The sequence below is a fragment of the Mesoplodon mirus genome (assembly GCF_964341445.2).
Source record: "Mesoplodon mirus genome assembly, chromosome: 15".
Lineage (NCBI taxonomy): Eukaryota > Metazoa > Chordata > Mammalia > Artiodactyla > Ziphiidae > Mesoplodon > Mesoplodon mirus.
Genome location: NC_138991.1, coordinates 21,071,664 through 21,090,314, shown reverse-complemented (window position 1 = coordinate 21,090,314; position 18,651 = coordinate 21,071,664). Strand labels below are relative to the sequence as shown.

The following is an 18,651-nucleotide window of genomic DNA, read 5'->3' as shown; positions in this document are numbered from 1 at the left end:
CTCACTGCAGCACTGTGTCATGTGACCTTGGGACAGTGACGCCATTGGAACTGTTAGGGTTTTGTTTCATTTCTGTCCCTTCCTGTGTCCCATCTGACCTCCTCAAAAAGTTCACCCAAAGAAATGTTCACTCCCCTCTCCCTGCTTAGCTGTCAAAACGGGGACAAAGGTAATGACTTTTGTTTTGGTTTAGTCACCGCAGTTTTCAAATTGTCACGAAAACACCCAGAGGCTGGTAATTTCCAAGTAAATCACAAAGCAACTAAAGAAATCATGTTGTGCACCAGCAGGGGTTTCCAAAAAGACACAGGAGGTTCCCGGACTGGCAGTTTTCTCAAAAAGCATAAATCAAGCTAAACGGCCAATTTTATAATTAACTGGGAATCAGTCTCCAGTTAAGCTTCCGCTCGGGAAAATTGGCCAAGAGGTTGTCCAGGGAGCACTGGTGCCCTGCCTCTTCCTCGGGCACTGGCAGACCTGGGATTGCTTTGCTTTACCACTTTCAAGGACGTTTCAGGATGGGAGGGTGGAGCTCAGCGTGTGGGCAGGACACTTGGGGGAAAGGCGCAAGCCAGGGCCTGTGGGTAAGGTGCTGGCGGGACAGGCCACGTGCAAAATGAGCTTGGGGGCACTTGTTCAAAAATTATTAAGAATTTCAAGGGGCTTCCCTGGTGGCACAGTGGTTGAGAGTCCACCTGCTGATGCAGGGGACACGGGTTCGTGCCCCGGTGCAGGAAGATCCCACATGCCATGGAGTGGCTGGGCCCGTGAGCCATGACCGCTGAGCCTGCGCATCCGGAGCCTGCAGGGCACTAAACCCAGCATGGGCTCCTCCTAAGCCTGGGATCCTGTGGGACTAACCAGATCACACACCTGTGATGCTAGTCCTAGGTACTGGATCACACCTCCAGAAGTTGGGGGGACATCCATGGGTGGGGTGTCAGGCTGAGGGCAAAATACAGCCTCAGAGACTCCAGGGCACAGGACTCCACGAGGCAGAAGCCAGGTAGATAGCAGGAGCAAAACTGGCCTCCTGTTCCAGGCTATAACAACTACGACAACAAACAGAGAAAAATCCAATAGAACAATTCTGCGGGGGAGGCAACTTGGCAGGAAGTGTCAAATTTTTATACAAACCCTTTGATTCAGCAATTCCACTTTCGACTCTCTTCCACTGCTACCTCTGTGCAAAGGTACAAGGTAACAAATACGAGGTTGCTTTTTACTCATGATCTGGACCCAATGGAAGCAATCCAAGTATCTGTCAAAAGGGCATGGATTAGGGCTTCGCTGGTGGCGCAGTGGTTGGGAGTCTGCTTGCTGATGCAGGGGACACGGGTTCGTGCCCTGGTCCGGGAAGATCCCACATGCCGCGGAGCAGCTGGGCCTGTGAGCCATGGCCGCTGAGCCTGCGTGTCCGGAGCCTGTGCTCCGCAACGGGAGAGGCCACAACAGTGAGAGGCCCGCGTATCCCCCCCACCCCTAAAAAAGGGCATGGATTAAAAAACCAAGATACCTCCCCAGGTAAGGATACTTCAGATAAAATGCACTCTGTGGGTGAACTTCTTATGATTCGACTGCTCAAGATTATCTAAGGCCCCGCTTTTAAAATTTCTTTTTATTGCTGTGCGTGGTATCCCCTTTGTTCTAAGCCCAGATCCCCGCTGGGTGACTGCCAACACCGGGAGGCTACTTATTTTTCGCACATGTCTTCAGCAAGTTGTCTACATCTCAGAATTCCCAACGAAAGCCCTGAGCTTTATCTTCTTGAAACAATTCCTGTGGCTGGAGGAATGCACACAATGGTTCTTTTCTTTTCTGTTTTTTTTAAACAATAGCTTTATTGAACTATAATTCACATATCATATAATTCACCCATTGTAAAGTACGCAGTCCAACCGTCTTCAGTCTATTCCTAGAGTTGTGTAACCCTCATCACAATTGATCTTAGAACATTTTCATCCCCTTAAAAAAACGCTGTACTCATCAGCAGGCACTCACACAACAGTTCTTAATTCAAGCTTACCTGGACCTGCGTCTGTGACTAGGCTGGTGGGGGGGAGGGGGTCACAGCTGCTATAATGGGGGATGCGTGGAAAGGATGCTGGGGAGGCAGCCACAAGGCCCACCACATCTGTGCTCCACTCACTCCTGACGTCGTGATGTCCCTTTGTCCTCATCTGGCCCCGAGATGCTGACGGCCTCCTGCAATATGCCTTCCTTACCTCGCCAAGCTCTTGCTGTAAGACTGCCTTTCGTGCAGTAAGAGTGGGCCAGGTCTCATGTAAAAGGGATACGGTGGCCAGGATTGGGGAAACCCCAGCCTTGGCTGGGGGGACGAATTATGCAAAGACACGGAGGTCTAAGAGAAACTGGAGAACTTGCCAACTCATAACTGGAAAGCAACGTTCACGTGGGGAAATGGCAAATGATGAGGCCCACGTGTTTCTGTCAATCTCACATTTCTAGCAGTTCTTGTTTATTTTTCTTGCTGTGCTACGAAGCGCATAAAGGTTCCTCACGGTCACAGGTTCTTTGTGGATTTACTCTTTTTCCCTCCTTAGAATGCTTCTCAATCTGAAAGTGCTATTGATATCTTCGTCCGTTGTGTTAACATTTACCCAATATTTGGACCACCTTTTTTACTTTTAACTTTTGTTCTTTTACATTACATGTGTCTTCCCCAGCTTTATTGAGATATAATTGACATATAACATTGTGTAAGTTTAAGGTATTCAATGTGATGATTTGATACACATATATTTTGTGAGATGATTACCACAAAAAGGTTATTAAGAGCTTTATCACCTCACAGAGTTAGCACTTGTGTGTGGTGAGAACATTTAAGATCTACTCTCTCAGCAACGTATAAGTATTTTAACTGTAGTCGCCATGCTAATCATTAGATCCCCAGAACTTACACGTTGTACAACTAGGAGTTACCCTTTGACCAGCATCTCCCCATTGCCCCCACCAACCCCTAGCAACCACCGTTCCACTCTCTGTTTCTATGAGCTGTTTTAGGTTCCATCATACAGTATTTGTCTTTGTCTGAATTATTTCACTTAACATAATACCCTCAAGGTCCATCCATGTTGTCACAAATTCCTTCTTTTTTATGGTGGAATAATATTCCTGTGTGTATGAACACAAACCAAAGTCTCCCCTGTGGAGCGAACATTCCAGTGGAATTCTCAGTCCTAGGCTCAAATTCCCAAATGTGTCTCCATCTCTTTCAGAATAATAGACAACTGTATGTTCCCATTATGTATTATGCATAACAAAGCACCCCAAATTTAGCAACTTAGCAGTGTAAAGCAACTATTATTACTATTATTATATCTCACTGTTATGGGGGTTGACAGGGCTCAGCTAGGCAGTTCTCACTCAGGGACCCTCACGCAGTTAGTCAGATGGTGGCTGAGGCTGGAGTCACCTCAAAGGATTTCTCACTCTTGTGTCTGGTGGTGGATGTGACCATCAGCTGGGCCTCACCTGGAACCATCGCCTGGAAAGCCTACTCTAGGCCTCTGTGTGTGGCCTGAGTTTCCTCACAGCATGGTGACTGGGTTCTAAGAACAAGAGTTTGGGGGAGGGGGCGGGCAGGGGGAGAGAGAGAGAACCAGGCAGAAGCTGTCTCGCCATGTATGACCCAGCTTTGGAAGAAAGCATCACTCTACCACATCCTATTTCCCTATGTCCAGCCCATATTCAAAGGGAGAGGAATTAGACTCCCATCTCTTAATGGGGTGAGAGTCAAAGAATTTGGAGACATGTAAAACCACCACATCACAGCTTAGCAGGCTTTGCAGAATTGGTCCTGTGCCCCACTCTGCCTCCTCTCCTCCCACCCCCCCTTCCCATCTCCCCACTTCTGCCACTCAGGCCTCCTTGCTGTTCCTAGACCATGAAGTGGTTCCTGGACCACTCCTGCTTCAGGGCCTTTGTCCTCACAGCTGCTGCTGCCTGGAATGCTCTTCCCCTGGGGATCTGCATGGCGTCTTCTCTCCAACCAGAACTGGGCTCAAACGTCACCTCCTTGGAAAGCTGTCACCAACAGCCCCCCTTCCCTGTCACTCACTAGCCCCTTGACCTGCTTTATGTATTGTTAGAGGATTTATCACCACCTGACATCACATAGTGCATTTATTTGTGCATTTGTTGATGTCCTCCACTAGAATGTAAACTCATGAGGCCAGGGACATTTCCTGTCCTTTCTCACTGCTGTAGCCTCAGTGCCTAGAACAGGCCAAGCATACACAACTATGGGGGACCACAGGCAAATCCAGAGAACAAGGAAAGGAAAATTGCTTTTATAGGGAAAAGCTGGAAATTGGGAAAGGGTGTGATAACCAAAGAGCCCATCAGAGGAAGCTGGAAGACAAAAGCATGGAGGCTTCTTATTGGTTGGACTGCTACAGTCTTTGGCTGGGCTGTCCGTGGGGTGGAGAAAAAATTTCTTCTTCCTGACGGATATTAAATAGGGGCCCCGGGCCTCCCTGGTGGCGCAGTGGTTGAGAGTCCGCCTGCCGATGCAGGGGATACGGGTTCGTGCCCCGGTCTGGGAGGATCCCATATGCCGCGGAGCGGCTGGGCCCGTGAGCCATGGCCGCTGAGCCTGTGCGTCCGGAGCCTGTGCTCCGCAACGGGAGAGGCCACAACAGTGAGAGGCCCGCGTACAGCAAAAAAAAAAAAAAAATAAATAAATAAATAAATAAATAAATAGGGGCCCCTTCCTGTTGGAGTTGTAGGCATAGGTCTCTTCCTGTTCGGAGCAATTGGTGACGCATGGCAGGGTGTGAGAGCTCCCCCTACAGGCCTGTTCCGACTCCAATTCTAGCTTTTTTTTTTTTTTTTTTTTTTTTCCGGTACGCGGGCCTCTCACTGTTGTGGTCTCTCCCGTTGCGGAGCACAGGCTCCGGATGCGCAGGCTCAGCGGCCATGGCTCACGGGCCCAGCCGCTCTGCGGCATGTGGTATCTTCCCGAACCGGGGCACGAACCCGTGTTCCCTGCATCGGCAGGCGGACTCTCAACCACTGCGCCACCAGGGAAGCCCCCTAGCTGAGGTTTCTTTAACTGCATAGCTTGCATGCGCTGCGTCCCCATTTTACATTAGGTCTTCGTCAGCTGTGTAGGCCAATATGCATATGTCCGTTGCCACTGTGTGTCCTTGGGTGGCCTGAAAGCTTAGGTTCTCTCTCTCTATAGCCATTATCAGTGCAACTCTCATACTTTTTATTGTCATTTATATGTCCTGCTGGCACTTGAAACCTGATAGGTTGTGGGCATCTTCTTTCTTGGAATAGATTTGATGTGGCATAACCCAGCAATTGAAATGATAAGCACTGAAAGCAGAAAGACCTGGGTCCCAATGCCCACTCTCCCACTTAGCAGTCACGGGATCTTGGGAAGATCTCTGAGCTTCAGCCGCTCCATCTATGAAGAAAGAGTAGTGAGTGGCTCCTATTTCCCTGGGGTGTGTGAGTATCATCTGCTTCCCACGTGACTAACTGGAAGCTGTCTGTAATTTGCAAAGGAAATGTCTCCAGAGAGTGGGGACTTGGGTGTGAATTGGAACAAGCTCAGTTCCGGGGCTTTTGAGTCTCCTCCACATAAGGGGCCTTCACTCTCCAGGGCCCTGGGAATCCTCCAGTCTTCATAGAGGGGCTGCTCTGTGAAGTGAGAGAACGTGCACACCTCTGAACATTTCTATCTGTTTGCCTTTCCAGCTTGAGGGCAGTAGGAAGGAACCCTGAGGGGAAAACTTGGGCCCTTGAGTGGACTTTTCCTATCAGGCCCATGGGCTTCAGCCTGGAAAATCACTTCCTGGGCAATGAACCTTAGCTAGGAAACCACATCCTGGGGCAAGGGACTTAGCTAAGAAATTACTTCCTGGGGCAAGGGCCTTAGCTAAGAAAACACTTCCTGGGGCAAGGGCCTTAGCTAGGAAACGACTTCCTGGGGCAATGGGTCTGAGCTGTATGCTTTTTTATTCGAGGATCCTGGGGCTTTGAGCTTGAGCCTGGAAATCAGTTCTTGGGCCAAAAGCCTCAGTCCTCAGCCTAAGAGCTTGCTTCCCTGAGTCACGACCTCGGCCCCTGTATCCTAGGCAACTGTTACTGAGGTTACTGGGCTTGAGCATGGGCACAAGCCTGGGAAATCACTTCCTGGGGCTCTGGGCTTGCAGGAAGTAGGGAGCCAGTGGTCCTGACAGCCTCTGTGTTCTGTTTCCCCACAGCAGCAGAGTCTGAAGGGCTGCAGGTGCAGGCTGGCGGGGGGGAAACCTTCGTCATGGACCCCGCTTACTCCGAACAAGCTGTGCTGCTTCTGCAGAGAGGCAGGTGGCCCCCGGGAGGCACCTGTGCCTGGGGCAAGGGCTCCCTGCCGGAAGTGTTGCTACTGCGCAGAGGGCTGGTGGCTAGACCCTGCCTTTAGGCACCAGCACATCCTGTCCCTCCATCCTCACCCTTTCCATGCTACCGGGCACCCAGCAGACAGTTGTTGAATCACACATTCTTTTAGTTCATTCCACAAATATTTAATGAGTGACTGCCCACGTCAGGGACTGGGGACTAGGGAACTACAGTCATTTATGCTCCTCTTTATTTTCATTTATCCTTTTCTTCTTTGCTTTTATGCATTGAAAGTCCTCCCTCATCCAGCAAACTAACTATCTACCTACATGTGTTTTTCTAGTTGTGTTTTTAAAATTAATTTTGGTGTCTGGTGCGAGAGACCCAACTTCTTAGTTTTTTTCTTTTCCAAATGTTCAATTGTCCCAGTACAGTCCCAGACTTCCAGTAAAGTGCACAAATATTTACCTTGTACATCTTGATGCGTGTACCTGTGTAACTACCACCAGATCAAGATATAGAACCCTCCCATCACCCCAAGGCTCCCCCATGTCCTTTCCCAGTTAATCCCCCCTCCCCCCAGGGTAACCAGGCTTCTGATCTCTCATCAGGAAGAGTCTTTCCCAGGTCCTCGTGCTGCTGAAGGAAGAGGTTCTTCATTGATCATATTTTGATGTGGCTGGATAATCCTAGGTAACATTTTACTGAGGGCTTCCCTGCCCCAGGAGTTGTTCCAGAGGCATCGTTCACATGCACTGGCTTGTTTCCTTACCTCACCCTACGAGATGGGTGCTGTCATTGTACTCCCACTTTATAGATAGAAAAAAGAGAAATGAAGCTCAGAGGGAAGTGATGGAGCTAACTGAGCCTCCAGCAGCCTGACCCACAGCCTTCCAGATTGACCATTACTCCCTCTTGCTTAGGAAATTTGCCCTCCACCCCCACAAGAACCCCACTCCAATGTGAAAGCACTGTCTTTCCCTCGAATGGAATCTTCTTTTAAACCTTTTGTTTTGAAATAATCTTAGACTCACAAGAAGTTGCAAAAATAGTACAGAGTTCCCATGTATTCTTCACCTACTTTCTCCCAGTGTTAATATCTTATGTAACCATAGTTCATCAAATAAAATTTTTAAATAATGACTTTCTATTCCTAAAGCATCGGAGATAATTAATGTTCAACATTATCTTATCTTCTCATCTTGGTAATTTGATTTTCCCCACTCAGCTATGAGTAATGATAGTAATTAATGCTAAAGGGTACCACATATTGCTGACCTTTTACCGTGGATCAGTTATTAGACCAAGTACTTTATATACATGATTGAATTTCATTCTGTTATGTTGACAGTAATTAACTATAAATAAACTAAGAAATAGTAATAGTTATAATGCCTGAGTACTCAGTATATGTCAGGTGCTGTGTTTTTTGGCCACGTGGCTTTTGGGATCTTATTTCCTCGACCAGGGATTGAACCCTGGCCCTCAGCAGCAAAGGCGCAGAGTCCTAACCACTGGACCGCAACAGAATTCCCTCAGGAACTGTGTTTTATATGCTTTATCCAATATAATATCCTCAACAACCTTGTGAAGTAGATGCTATTATTAGCCCCATTTTACAGATGAGAAACTTGACACACAAAAGGGTAAAATTACCCAAACTCACAGCTGAAGTCAGAATCCGAGCCCAGAGAGTGTGACTCCATAGCCCATACAACGAGCACTGGGCTGTATTATAGCCACAACATTATTATCGACAACCACAGCATGATTCCGTTCCCTTCTTAGAGCACTCTAATGGGGCACTGGGGAGTATTCTGGTTAAGTCTTCTGGTAATACTGAAGAAATCTGTCCCCCCCGTCTCTCGGCATTTTTCACCTCTGATAGCAGGAATGCCTGCAGATCCCCACTATTGCCTCTAGATGGCGCAGTCTAACATCATTTATTTTTCAATTAATATTCTGTCGTTACGCAGAGTGAGGAAGAGGGGAGCTGTGGGTGACACGGCCAAGCGTAGGGACAGATAGGGTGAGAGAGAGCAACAAAGGACCTGAATAGACATAATGAGAAGAGGCCTGTGGGGTGGCCACTTTCCTCCTGCCCCTCCTGTTGGAATGCAGGTAGTAAAAGCATCCTCCATTCACTGGGGCCTCCGGCACCCGAAGCACTTTACACCCCTTAGCCCATTTTACCATTGCAAAAACCTCACAAGGTAGGCACAATTTTATGATGACAAACGGGGAATTAGAGGCTCAGAATGTGACCCCATCAGTCAGAGGTAGAGCTTGAACTTGAACCTGGGATGGAGTCCTCAGCCCCTGCGCTTCTCCACTCTGCGCTTCCTCTTCCTGGTGGCCTGGGCGGATGGGGGAGCCTCAACGCACATACTGGTGCATGGCTTGAACGATTGTTTTTCCTTTTCTCCTTAGAAATTAGGATCCCCAAGGGCAGACTTGGCCTGACTAGGGTAGGAGACTTGTCCTTACAGGATATCAGAAGGTCCCTGCCTTAGCCCTTATCGAGCTGACCATGCTCTGTGATGTCCTGGGCTTCGACCTAAAAAAGAGCAAGGCCGGCAAACGGAAGGGGACAGGTCAGTGGTTCCAGCGCATCAAAAACCCTGAGGCTAAAGTCCCAGCTTTCTCATCGAGGGAGCTGCCTGGGGAATGTTCCACCAAAATATGCTTAGCTGCGATATTTCTTTCATATATATATATATATATATATATATATATATATATAAAATTTTGCATGTGAAAACAATTCCTGCTCATTGTAGGACATTTGGGAAATAGATCAAAAATACAAAAACGAAAAATGCAATTCAGATATAAGCTCTATTAACTTTCAGGGTATCATCTTCCTTTTTGTTTTTCATGTGTGTGTATAGCCTTTTTTCACTAAGTATTCTAGAATTATGGGCACTTCTCAGTCACTGTATCATTCAGCTATTGTCACAGTAATGCTACATAATAAGACCCCAAAAACTCATGACTTAAAACAATTATTTACTCTGTTTGGGGGTGAACTGGGGGTCAGTTGGCTGATCTAGGCTGTTGGCAGGGTCTGGGTCTGCTTCATATTTCTCTCATTCTCCTGGGACTAGCAGGCTATCTGGAGCCTGTCCTTATGGCAAGAGGGCACGAGAGGGCAAACCCTACCACACCATGCATTTTAAACCTCTGTGTGCGTCACGGAATCTACTGTTCCACTGGCCAAAGCTATCACCTGACTGACCAGCAAGGAGTGGGAAAGTACTTTCTGCTTCTTTCATAGGAAGGATTGCAAATTCACATGGCAAAGGATATGGATACAAGGAGGGGTAATGACCTTGGAACAGTATTATCATTTACCACAACTATTAAACATTCTTTGAAAACATGATTTTTAATCAGGGCACTATTTCCCTCCTTGTGGATGTGATTTATTTAACCATTTCTTATTAGTGGACATTTATTATTTCATGATTTTCTATTATAAAACACAATCACTATGGCTGCACACACAACTTTGAATGCATCTTAGATTATTTTAGAATATACTTATTCAGTTCTTGGTATATATTAGCCTTCAATAGTGTATGAGAGTGTTCATCTCACTGCATCACTGTCAACATTACACACTGTGATTTTTTTTGTTTGCTTCTTCAAAGACAAGAGGATGGGGGATAAGAAAGGCCAGAGGTAGGGGTTTCTCAGAGAAACATGTAGGTGGTTGAAGGGAGAAGGAAGGAAATTAGAGAAGATTGGGAAGGAGGAATTTGCCCAAGAAGACTGCAAGGCAGGATGAGAAATACATTTCTTCAGAACTCAGCCTGTCCTTGCAGATCTAGACCCTCTACCCCAGGCCATTGTCACATGTCATACTCAGCACTCCCTGGGGCTGCAGCACGTTTTCCTTTGAACATCTCTTTATCCAGCTGAGATTTTCTGCTTTGTGGTGCACCTAACGTTTTCATGATCACTGAGGCCAAAGGTTCTGTTGGAGAGATGTGGAGAATTTTTAGCTCAACCATCCTCCAGAGAGCTCAGTCCTCATGCAGGGAAAAGAGTCTGATTCTAGTTACCCACGAGATCTCGCAGGTTGGAGCCCAGCTGTCATTCCAGGAAGTGAAATTCCCCTTCTGCTCTTTGACTTCCTCAGAAACTTGCCTTTTCAGCGTGTCCCTTGACACCTTGCTGGAAGCCGACCGTAGATCCCTCCCCAGCACCCAGGTCCCGCTGGTCTTTCAAGCCGGAAGTTATCCCCAGATTGGGCTCATTTAGCCCAAGAGAGGCTGGCTCTGGAGCCATTATTGGGAGACGTCTAGCCTGGGATATGAGTGTGAACTATAGAATCGGGAGACTTGAGTTCAAATTCGGCCTCTGACATTTGGTAGCTGAGAAACTTGGGATGAATTTTTTTTGAATTTTTAACATAGGAGTCTTTAATAATGTCTTAAACTTAAAAAATTTTTGCACAAATAACAGAATTTAACATTCAATTGGAAGAGAGTCAAATTATTACAGTTGACCCTTGAACAGCATGGAGGTTAGTCCACGTGTAACTTATAGTCATCCTTGGGATGAATTTTTAAACCTCTATGAGCCTTTCTTTCAGTATCTGCAGAGGAAGGTTAGAATAACAGCATGCTCCTTTTATTACGGATGAAATGAGATAAATGCACGTAAAGCTCTCAGAACAATCCCTGGCTCATGGCAGCGGCCAAGAATGCTGTTCTTCTCATTTTGAGGGAAAGCTCCTCCAAACTCTCTCTTCTTTCTGGTTTTCATGGGAGACAAACACACATGTTTGAATCCCGCTTTCCATTGGTTGCTGGTTTAAACATTGGTTTCTTTCTCCCATAGCTGCTGTCCTGTTTGGAAGAGAGAGGGCTGGACACATCGGGCATTCCCAGGGTGCCAGGGTCAAAGTCATGGTTTGGCTTCCCCACTTCGTTGAGGCCGCATCTCCCAGCACCCTCCTCCGTGTGTTAAGCCAGGAGAGAATCCATTTCATGGTTTATCAGTGTTCTGTCTTTGGTATCTGTTTGGGTCATGGAATTCCAGGAGAGTTTGGAAGGGTGAAGGTGGCACAATACAGCAGAGGGGTTGAGAGTGCGGGCCCTGGAGTCAGACCACTCACATTTATTGAGCAAAACCCTGTGCTGAGTGACTTACACACATTAGGCCATTTAATCCTCTTATCACCACTTTGCAGATGAGGAAACTGAGGCCCAGAGGAGTGGCAGAGTGACTTTTACTGGAGCCTCAAGCCAACTTCTCATCAGCGCCCCTCCTTCCTTCAGGGGCTGGAACACAAGCTGAATCACAACGACGCATCTGATTTGCTCCAAATGCCCATCCAGGCACTGCCGGTGCCTCTGCTCACCGCGGAGTACCTCCAGGCCTTCCCTGTGGTGCCCAGCGAGCATGCCCAGCCCTTTGTGTTTGGGGGGAAAAGTGTCTGATGACACTGGCCTTGGTTGGAGAAGTGGTGGGAAGACAGGACTGTCCCTGTGACCTCGAGCTGTGAGTGCATGCACATTTGACTATGTGTGTGCATGCTAAGTACATGTGCATGCACACACATGTGTGCATGTGTATGGTGTGGATGTGTGTCCATGCATGTTCTGTGTGTGTATGCACGTGTGTGTGTGTGTAGTGTGACGGGGAGGAGAGGAGGGCAAGTGTTTGCCCACCACAGTCCCTATCAGTCCCCACTGGACCGGTTTTCTTCCCTTCACGATATCCATGGGGTCGACCCTACTGGGTTTGTCTAGTTGTGTATCTGTGGGCACATGTGTGCACAGCCGTCCACCTGTGTGTCCGTCTGCAGACCGGCATGAATCACATTGGATCTCTCTCTGTTTATATCCCACATGTATAAGTTCCTGCCTGGACTTCCTCCCAATCCATAGAGAGTAAACACAGTCACTTCTGGTTTTCGCAGAAGAATAAAGCTTTTGACCTTGAGGGAAACCCAAGGATACGCTCTCTTTCTCTCTCTCTGTGATTCTCCAAAAAGCTTCAGAGTTCAGGCAGTCTGATATCCACTCCCAAGCAGAGGGCAGAGACCCTGAGAAATCCTCTCCAACATTTGCTTCTCATATAGATGGAATCAGAGCCGATCACTCGACAGCTTCAAACCCTCTGAAACCCACTGGGAATAAACTCTGACTCTGTACCCATCTTGTGCCCCTCTCTGTCACCACCACCCGGCCAGGCTCCCCTGCTTCGACGTGCCCGTTTCTCTTTCCTTCTTCTGAGTGCCTGCACTTGCTGCTCTTTCTGCCTGGAAATTCACCCCTTTATTAGGCTGACTGCATCTTGGCATTCATATTTCAGCTCAATGTCAGGGCTGGAAAGTGACCCTCCTGTCCTGGCAAGCCTGCCCACCCAGGCACCACTTGTTATAATACTCTGCTTGTTTTCTTCTTAGTACAAATCAGTGTTTGAAGCTACTTAGTTATTTCTTTGTTTGTTATTGTCTGTCTTCTCCCCCTGAAACATACACTCTACAAACCTGCCCCTTTATTTCCTTCACCACAATGTCCTGGGTCCTCGGACTGGAGCCTGGCACCTAAAAGATGCTTAACGATATTTGCTGAGTGAGTGAATGAATGAATGAAGGCCACACAGGCTCTGAGGGACAAAACCCTAGGCACTCAGGTTCTGTGTCCCCCGCACAGCTGTTCCCCGGGCTCCAGCTGGATCACCGCTGATGGGTGTGGCCTGGCTCTGGTGAACTGTTCCTCTGAATTCTACAGCTCCAGAGATCCTGACCTCAGGTGTGGGACAGCTTTTCCTTTCCAACCCTCAAAACACGAAGGTTTTCATTAATGGCTCCTTGTCTCCAGGAGCTATTCACTTCCTAGAGGTGATGGCTGGTTCCTTGCCTTTCTGACCCTGGGCCACAGGTCTGAGGCTGCACATCTGGGCATGTGTGTGTGTGTGTGTGCACATGTCTGTGAGTGCATGTGAATGTGTGTGTGCACGCACACATGTGTGTTACTTTTTATTCACACAGTGCAGAGAGTGAGCCTTGAGACCAGCACTGGCTGGGCCTCTGTCTGAGCTACACTAGCCCGGGAAACAGTTCCAGGCCTTAGGAGGAAAGGTTTCCTGGCCACTCCTGTTCTTTCCAGCTCTAGAGTCTCCCCTCCTCGAGAAGAGGCCTCCAACCCCAGGGAGGGATGGTTCCTGAACCTCCCATGGGGACAGGAGACCAAGCCCTCCCTCTTCCCGCAGACATCCCCGACCTGACCCAGTGCCTGCAGGCCCTTCACTGTTCATCCTGATCCTCCCAGAACCCAGCAGAAACATCCCGAAGGAAAAGTTACCACGAGCTGCCTTCACTCTACGGCCTCGGCCTACACCCAAAATAACGCCTCCAAATCTGCTCATTCATTTATTCCACAACTATGCCAGGTGCTGGGGTGCAATGGTCACCAACCATGATGGCCAAGACATTTTAAAAAATAAATTTATTTATTTATTTATTTTTGGTTGCGTTGGGTCTTCGTTCCTGTGCATGGGCTTTTCTCTAGTTGCGGCGAGCGGGGGCTACTCTTCGTTGCGATGCGCGGGCTTCTCATTGTGGTGGCTTCTCTTGGTGTGGAGCACGGGCTCTAGGCATGCGGGCTTCAGTAGTTGTGGCTCGTGGGCTCTAGAGTGCAGGCTCAGTAGTGGTGGCTCATGGGATTAATTGCTCCGGGGCATGTGGGATCTTCTCAGACCAGCATTCGAACCCATGTCCCCTGCACTGGCAGGCAGATTCTTAACCACTGCACCACCAGGGAAGTCCCGCCAAGTCTTTCCTGAGACTTTTTCTCTAAAGAAAGCAGATGGGTCTTGGAAGGAAATGGTGCTTCCCGGATGGGCACAGCCCATCCATACACCCCCATCCATCAGTCCACCCACCCACCCATCCATCCACCCCTCCATGCATTCATCCACCCATCCACCCACTCACTTTTGCCCCCTCCCTTTCTCTCTCTCACCTTCCCTCTCTCACTCTCTCCCTCTCTCCCTTCCTCCCTTCTATCCTTCCCTTCATCTATAAAGTCATAAGATAGTTTTTTTTTAATTCCAGAAACCCACAAGTGAAGCTTTCTGACTGTTTCCAGTTTCTCCCTCCTCCAAACTCAAGCAATCTTTTCTGTTCTAAATGCACCAAATGCCAGCTCATTCTCCAAACTCATCCTGCACTGCATGCCTCTGCGTTTTTGCTTAGGTAGTTCACTTTGCCTGGGATTCCCTTCCATTTTAGAAAGAGCAGAAAGCTGGTACTCTCTGCTCATTCTTCAAGACCCAGTTCAAGAGTCAACTCTTCTGCTGAGAACTCCCACCCTTCCCCATCACAGGTACCCTCCTACATGCCCAGAGTCCCTTTCTTCATGCTCTTTCAGCTCTCTGGGCTAATGGGACTACTAAAACACTTTTTATTGTACGCAGGTTTGTTTTTTTTTTTTTTTTTTTTTTTTTTTGCGGTACGCGGGCCTCTCACTGCTGTGGCCTCTCCTGCTGCGGAGCACAGGCTCCGGACGCGCAGGCTCAGCGGCCATGGCTCACGGGCCCAGCCGCTCCGCGGCATGTGGGATCTTCCCGGACCGGGGCACAAACCCGTGTCCCCTGCATCGGCAGGTGGACTCTCAACCACTGCGCCACCAGAGAAGCCCTGTACGCAGTTTTTTAAATTCAAGAAATACCTTAATGACTTCTTGTAAATCTTTCAGGCAACACAGATGTAGGTAAAGTAAAATAGAAAAATCCTCTTCCTCTCCCTCTCATATGTGTCACCTTGTTTGGGTGTCACACAGCCAGTAAACAGAGGAGCCCAGAATGGAACCCAGTCCTGTCAGAGTCCAGGGCACATGCCCTTTATTATCAGGGTCCATGGAGTCTGGATTCTCCTGACTGTCTGCTGGGTTCTGATGTGACAGAGGGTATGGGCTGATCCGGGGGTCTTTGGGGATCCGCCAGTGAGGGCTGGCTGGGGTTCTCAAAGCCTTAGCCCACTGCAGGTGTGTTCTTGGGGACACCCTTGCTTGGGTAAGACAATGAGCACCTGTCCCACAGAAGGTGCAGTACCCTCCAGCCTCTGTCTTGGGAGATCCCTGTCAGGGAGCCCAAGGGTGGGTTCTGCTTTCAGAGTCCCCATGGCTCCATTTAGGGACTAAATGGCCCCCCTCCTCCCATCCAACTAGTGCTTCAGCCCCAAGTTCAACAAATACATATTGCCAAGCTCTGTTTGAGACGCTGGGACAGGGAAGAGGCCCCAGTGACCCTGGCGGCTCTGCTTCTCACCCCAGCAACCCGACGCCCCTGCTAAGACTTGATTCTTTCTGGCCAGGTCTTTCTTGGTGGTCCAGGTGTGAAAACTGAACGACAGCATTCGCCGGTGCCCCCAGCTCTGCGATGGGGGACTCAAGACCTGGCTGCGAAGGATGCACGCAGACAGGAACAAGGCGACGGACGGCCCCGAGTTGGTAAGTGAGCCCTGCACCACTGCCCCGCCCCCACAGGTGGAAGAGAAAGAGGCAAGGGGTGGCGGGAGGGCACCTGGTGGCCGTGCCTTCGCATCCTCTGCATCAGCCAGGACTCACAACCAAGCTGCCAGGAACGGCGCTGCCGACTGTGGCCAACAGGGGGCGTCCCGGGCCCGTCGCAGCGACAGAGGAGGCGGGGTCTCAGAAACGAGGGAGGTGACGCGGCTGAGTAAGGAGGAAACGGTGGGGCGGTGCGGGGTCTCCTGGAAGCTATCACCCCTGCCTCATTTTTAGGCAGCACTTGTGTGCTTTGCCAAGGGTTAGGAAAGTGGGGTTTGCTTTGTGGGGTGTCGAGTGATTGGGGTGGGGAGGGGGGTAGTAGAAGAGAAGGGACTTCTAAGAATACTGAGTGTTTCCAGGAGGAGTCCAGAACAGGGAAGTTGGCAGTGTCGCCTTGTGCATCATGTGTATTTATGTAAACCTAGATGCATGCGTCTGGAGGTGCCCTGCACGCACTCCTGTTGTGTGTGAGGGTGAACGCATGTGCACACATGTTTCTATAGCCTGTGTTTATGTATGCACGCTTTGGGGGACATTGTGTATGTGGACATATGATCCGTGCACAAGCAGCTGGTGTGGGTGTGTTGTGTGTGTGCATCCTGTATTCTGAGTGCAGGCCACCTCCCCTTACCCCTTACAGGAGCCTCTCCCCTGCAGGGAACAGGGTGCTGGTGCAGTGAGAGTTCAGCCCCTCGAGCTGAAGGCCATTGAGGGGAGTTGTGCCTGCTGTTGACCTTTCCCTTTCTGGGGTGGTCAGAGCTGGGTTCTCCAGCCTTCTCAGAGAACTTCTTGGCTCCAAATCGTAATGGTGATAGCCATGATTCATTCATTTATTCATTCATTCATTTCACAGGTATTTAATGAATGCCTATTCTAGACCAGGTACCATGTGGAATGCTAGAATCACAAGGAAAAGAACAGACAGGGGCCCTGGACCTACAAGTTCACAGCCCTGTGGAAGACATAGACATGAGTCAAATAGCCACAAAGTAAATATCAAGTTACAAGCTGTATTAGGTTGTATAAGAAATACAGGGAACCATGTGAATGTAAAACAAGGCACCTGGTATAGTGTGGGAAATGAGGTAAGGCATCTAGGCACCCAAAACTGCATGTGCAAAGGTCCTGAGTCAGTGTGGCCAAAGAGCTGGAAGAGGATCCATGGGGATGATCTGCAGCTGTCACTCCAGGATGTAAGAAACAGCTTGAACCCTCAGGAGCCTCCCTGATGGAATTGGCACAAAGGAGTCTTGGACTGTTGGTCCTTAGCAAGTGTCTAGTCCAGTTCCTCCTTGTACAGATGGGAAAACTGAGGCTCAGAGAGGGAAAGGGCCTTGCCCAGAGCCGCACAGCAAACTGGGGACAGACTTTGGAATTGAGCTCAGGATATCCATAATTATCACATGATAATTATATGATACTTATATACTAGTTATAATTAATATATATACTCATACAACATTCATAATCCATCTTGACTCAGAACTTGCCCCTCACTGCAGGCTCTTGTCCTCATCTGTCACTCATCCCACCACTCCCATAGCTTCCACTCTGATGCCCAGCAGGAAGGGGCCTTGTGGCAGGGGACCCATGGCTGGCCCTCCCCTAGTGCCATCCAACTGCCTCTTCCCTGCCTCTGGGTGCTGGGTTCCTTCCTGGGCTCCGGCTCTCTCAGGAGGGTCCATATGTCTCATCTCCCACCTGTGACCAAAAATCAGTGAGGCCGCCCCTTCCAGTCCTGGGCTCCATACGCAGTGGATGTTCTTGCTGCCTCTAGAAGAGCCAGTGGCTTGCTTCTCTCTGTCTTACAGCAACAGGTCCATGAAGTCAGCCGGCATCCTCCTCCTCGAAGTCAGAGGGAATATCAGTAAGTTTCCAGGGGGGAATGAGTCTGAGCCCAGATCACTGGGAGCTCTTTGACCTTGAGGGCTCACTGGACCCCTCTGGGGGAGGCCAGAGTCCACCCTGGGATGAATCTCCCCCTCAGCCCTCTGTCTCCTGTGAAACCAAGTGGAACCCAGCTGTGAGGCAAGGGTCAGCTTGTGCATGCCTTAGGATTCCGTCCTGGAGTTTTGCCTGGAGCTGGCATCAGACACGGAGGGGGCAGAATTTTTTGTTTAGTGTGACAGTTGTCAGTACCTCCAGTGAAACTGATGCTTCTGGGCCAGCCTAGCTGAAGTTGGCCTCCTCCCGGGCCAGTGACCATGGATTCCTTAAGGAATTCTGTAAACACGTGTCCAGCTCTGAGAGTCCCCAGCTTTGTGGGGACCGAGGATAGGCAGCTGTCCTCAGCTGCATTCTCTGGAGCAGTGATTCTCAAACTTGAGTGGTGCATCAGAATCACCCAGAGGGCTATTAAGACACAGGTGGCTGGGCCCTGAGAATCTGCATTTCTAACCAGTTTCCACATCCTGCTAACGCAAGGACCACACTTTGAGAGCCACCAGCTAAGGAGCGGAGGCTAAGACAAGGCTTTGCGTGTAGTGATGCTTTGAGGGAGGGTCCTCAGGCAAAGCCTTACAAGAGAGGGAGGGAAGGAGGAGAAGGGGTGATGTCCAGCTGTGGCCACAAGGGGGCTCTGGAGCACAAATTGCATCAGAGCGGTTCCCTTTGGCTGCGGGGAGGGAGGCTGGTCTTTCCTACCTCAACCTCCTTCACCCCTGCTTCCCACAGGTGAGCATCGCCTGGACCCAGATGCCCACCTTTTAGATCTGTACCGCACCAACCCCCATGGCGAGTGGGGGTCATCATACAGAACCCCACCTAA

The 18,651-nt window shown here is 49.3% G+C and overlaps 1 protein-coding gene across 1 annotated transcript in view; it reads left to right on the top strand.

Moving 5' to 3' along the window:
• ARHGAP40 (Rho GTPase activating protein 40) overlaps nt 1-18,651 on the top strand; it is a gene marked incomplete at both ends in the record, with an annotated part of 24,520 nt that extends 5,869 nt beyond the window's left edge. The window contains 15 exon segments of the mRNA XM_082644488.1: nt 508-584; nt 6,189-6,388; nt 6,391; nt 8,785-8,844; nt 8,847-8,948; nt 10,499-10,590; nt 11,203-11,322; nt 11,643-11,796; nt 13,585-13,620; nt 13,623-13,764; nt 15,689-15,710; nt 15,714-16,075; nt 17,696-17,751; nt 18,558-18,625; nt 18,628-18,651. Coding sequence (XP_082500614.1) covers nt 508-584; nt 6,189-6,388; nt 6,391; nt 8,785-8,844; nt 8,847-8,948; nt 10,499-10,590; nt 11,203-11,322; nt 11,643-11,796; nt 13,585-13,620; nt 13,623-13,764; nt 15,689-15,710; nt 15,714-16,075; nt 17,696-17,751; nt 18,558-18,625; nt 18,628-18,651 — 1,516 coding nt within the window.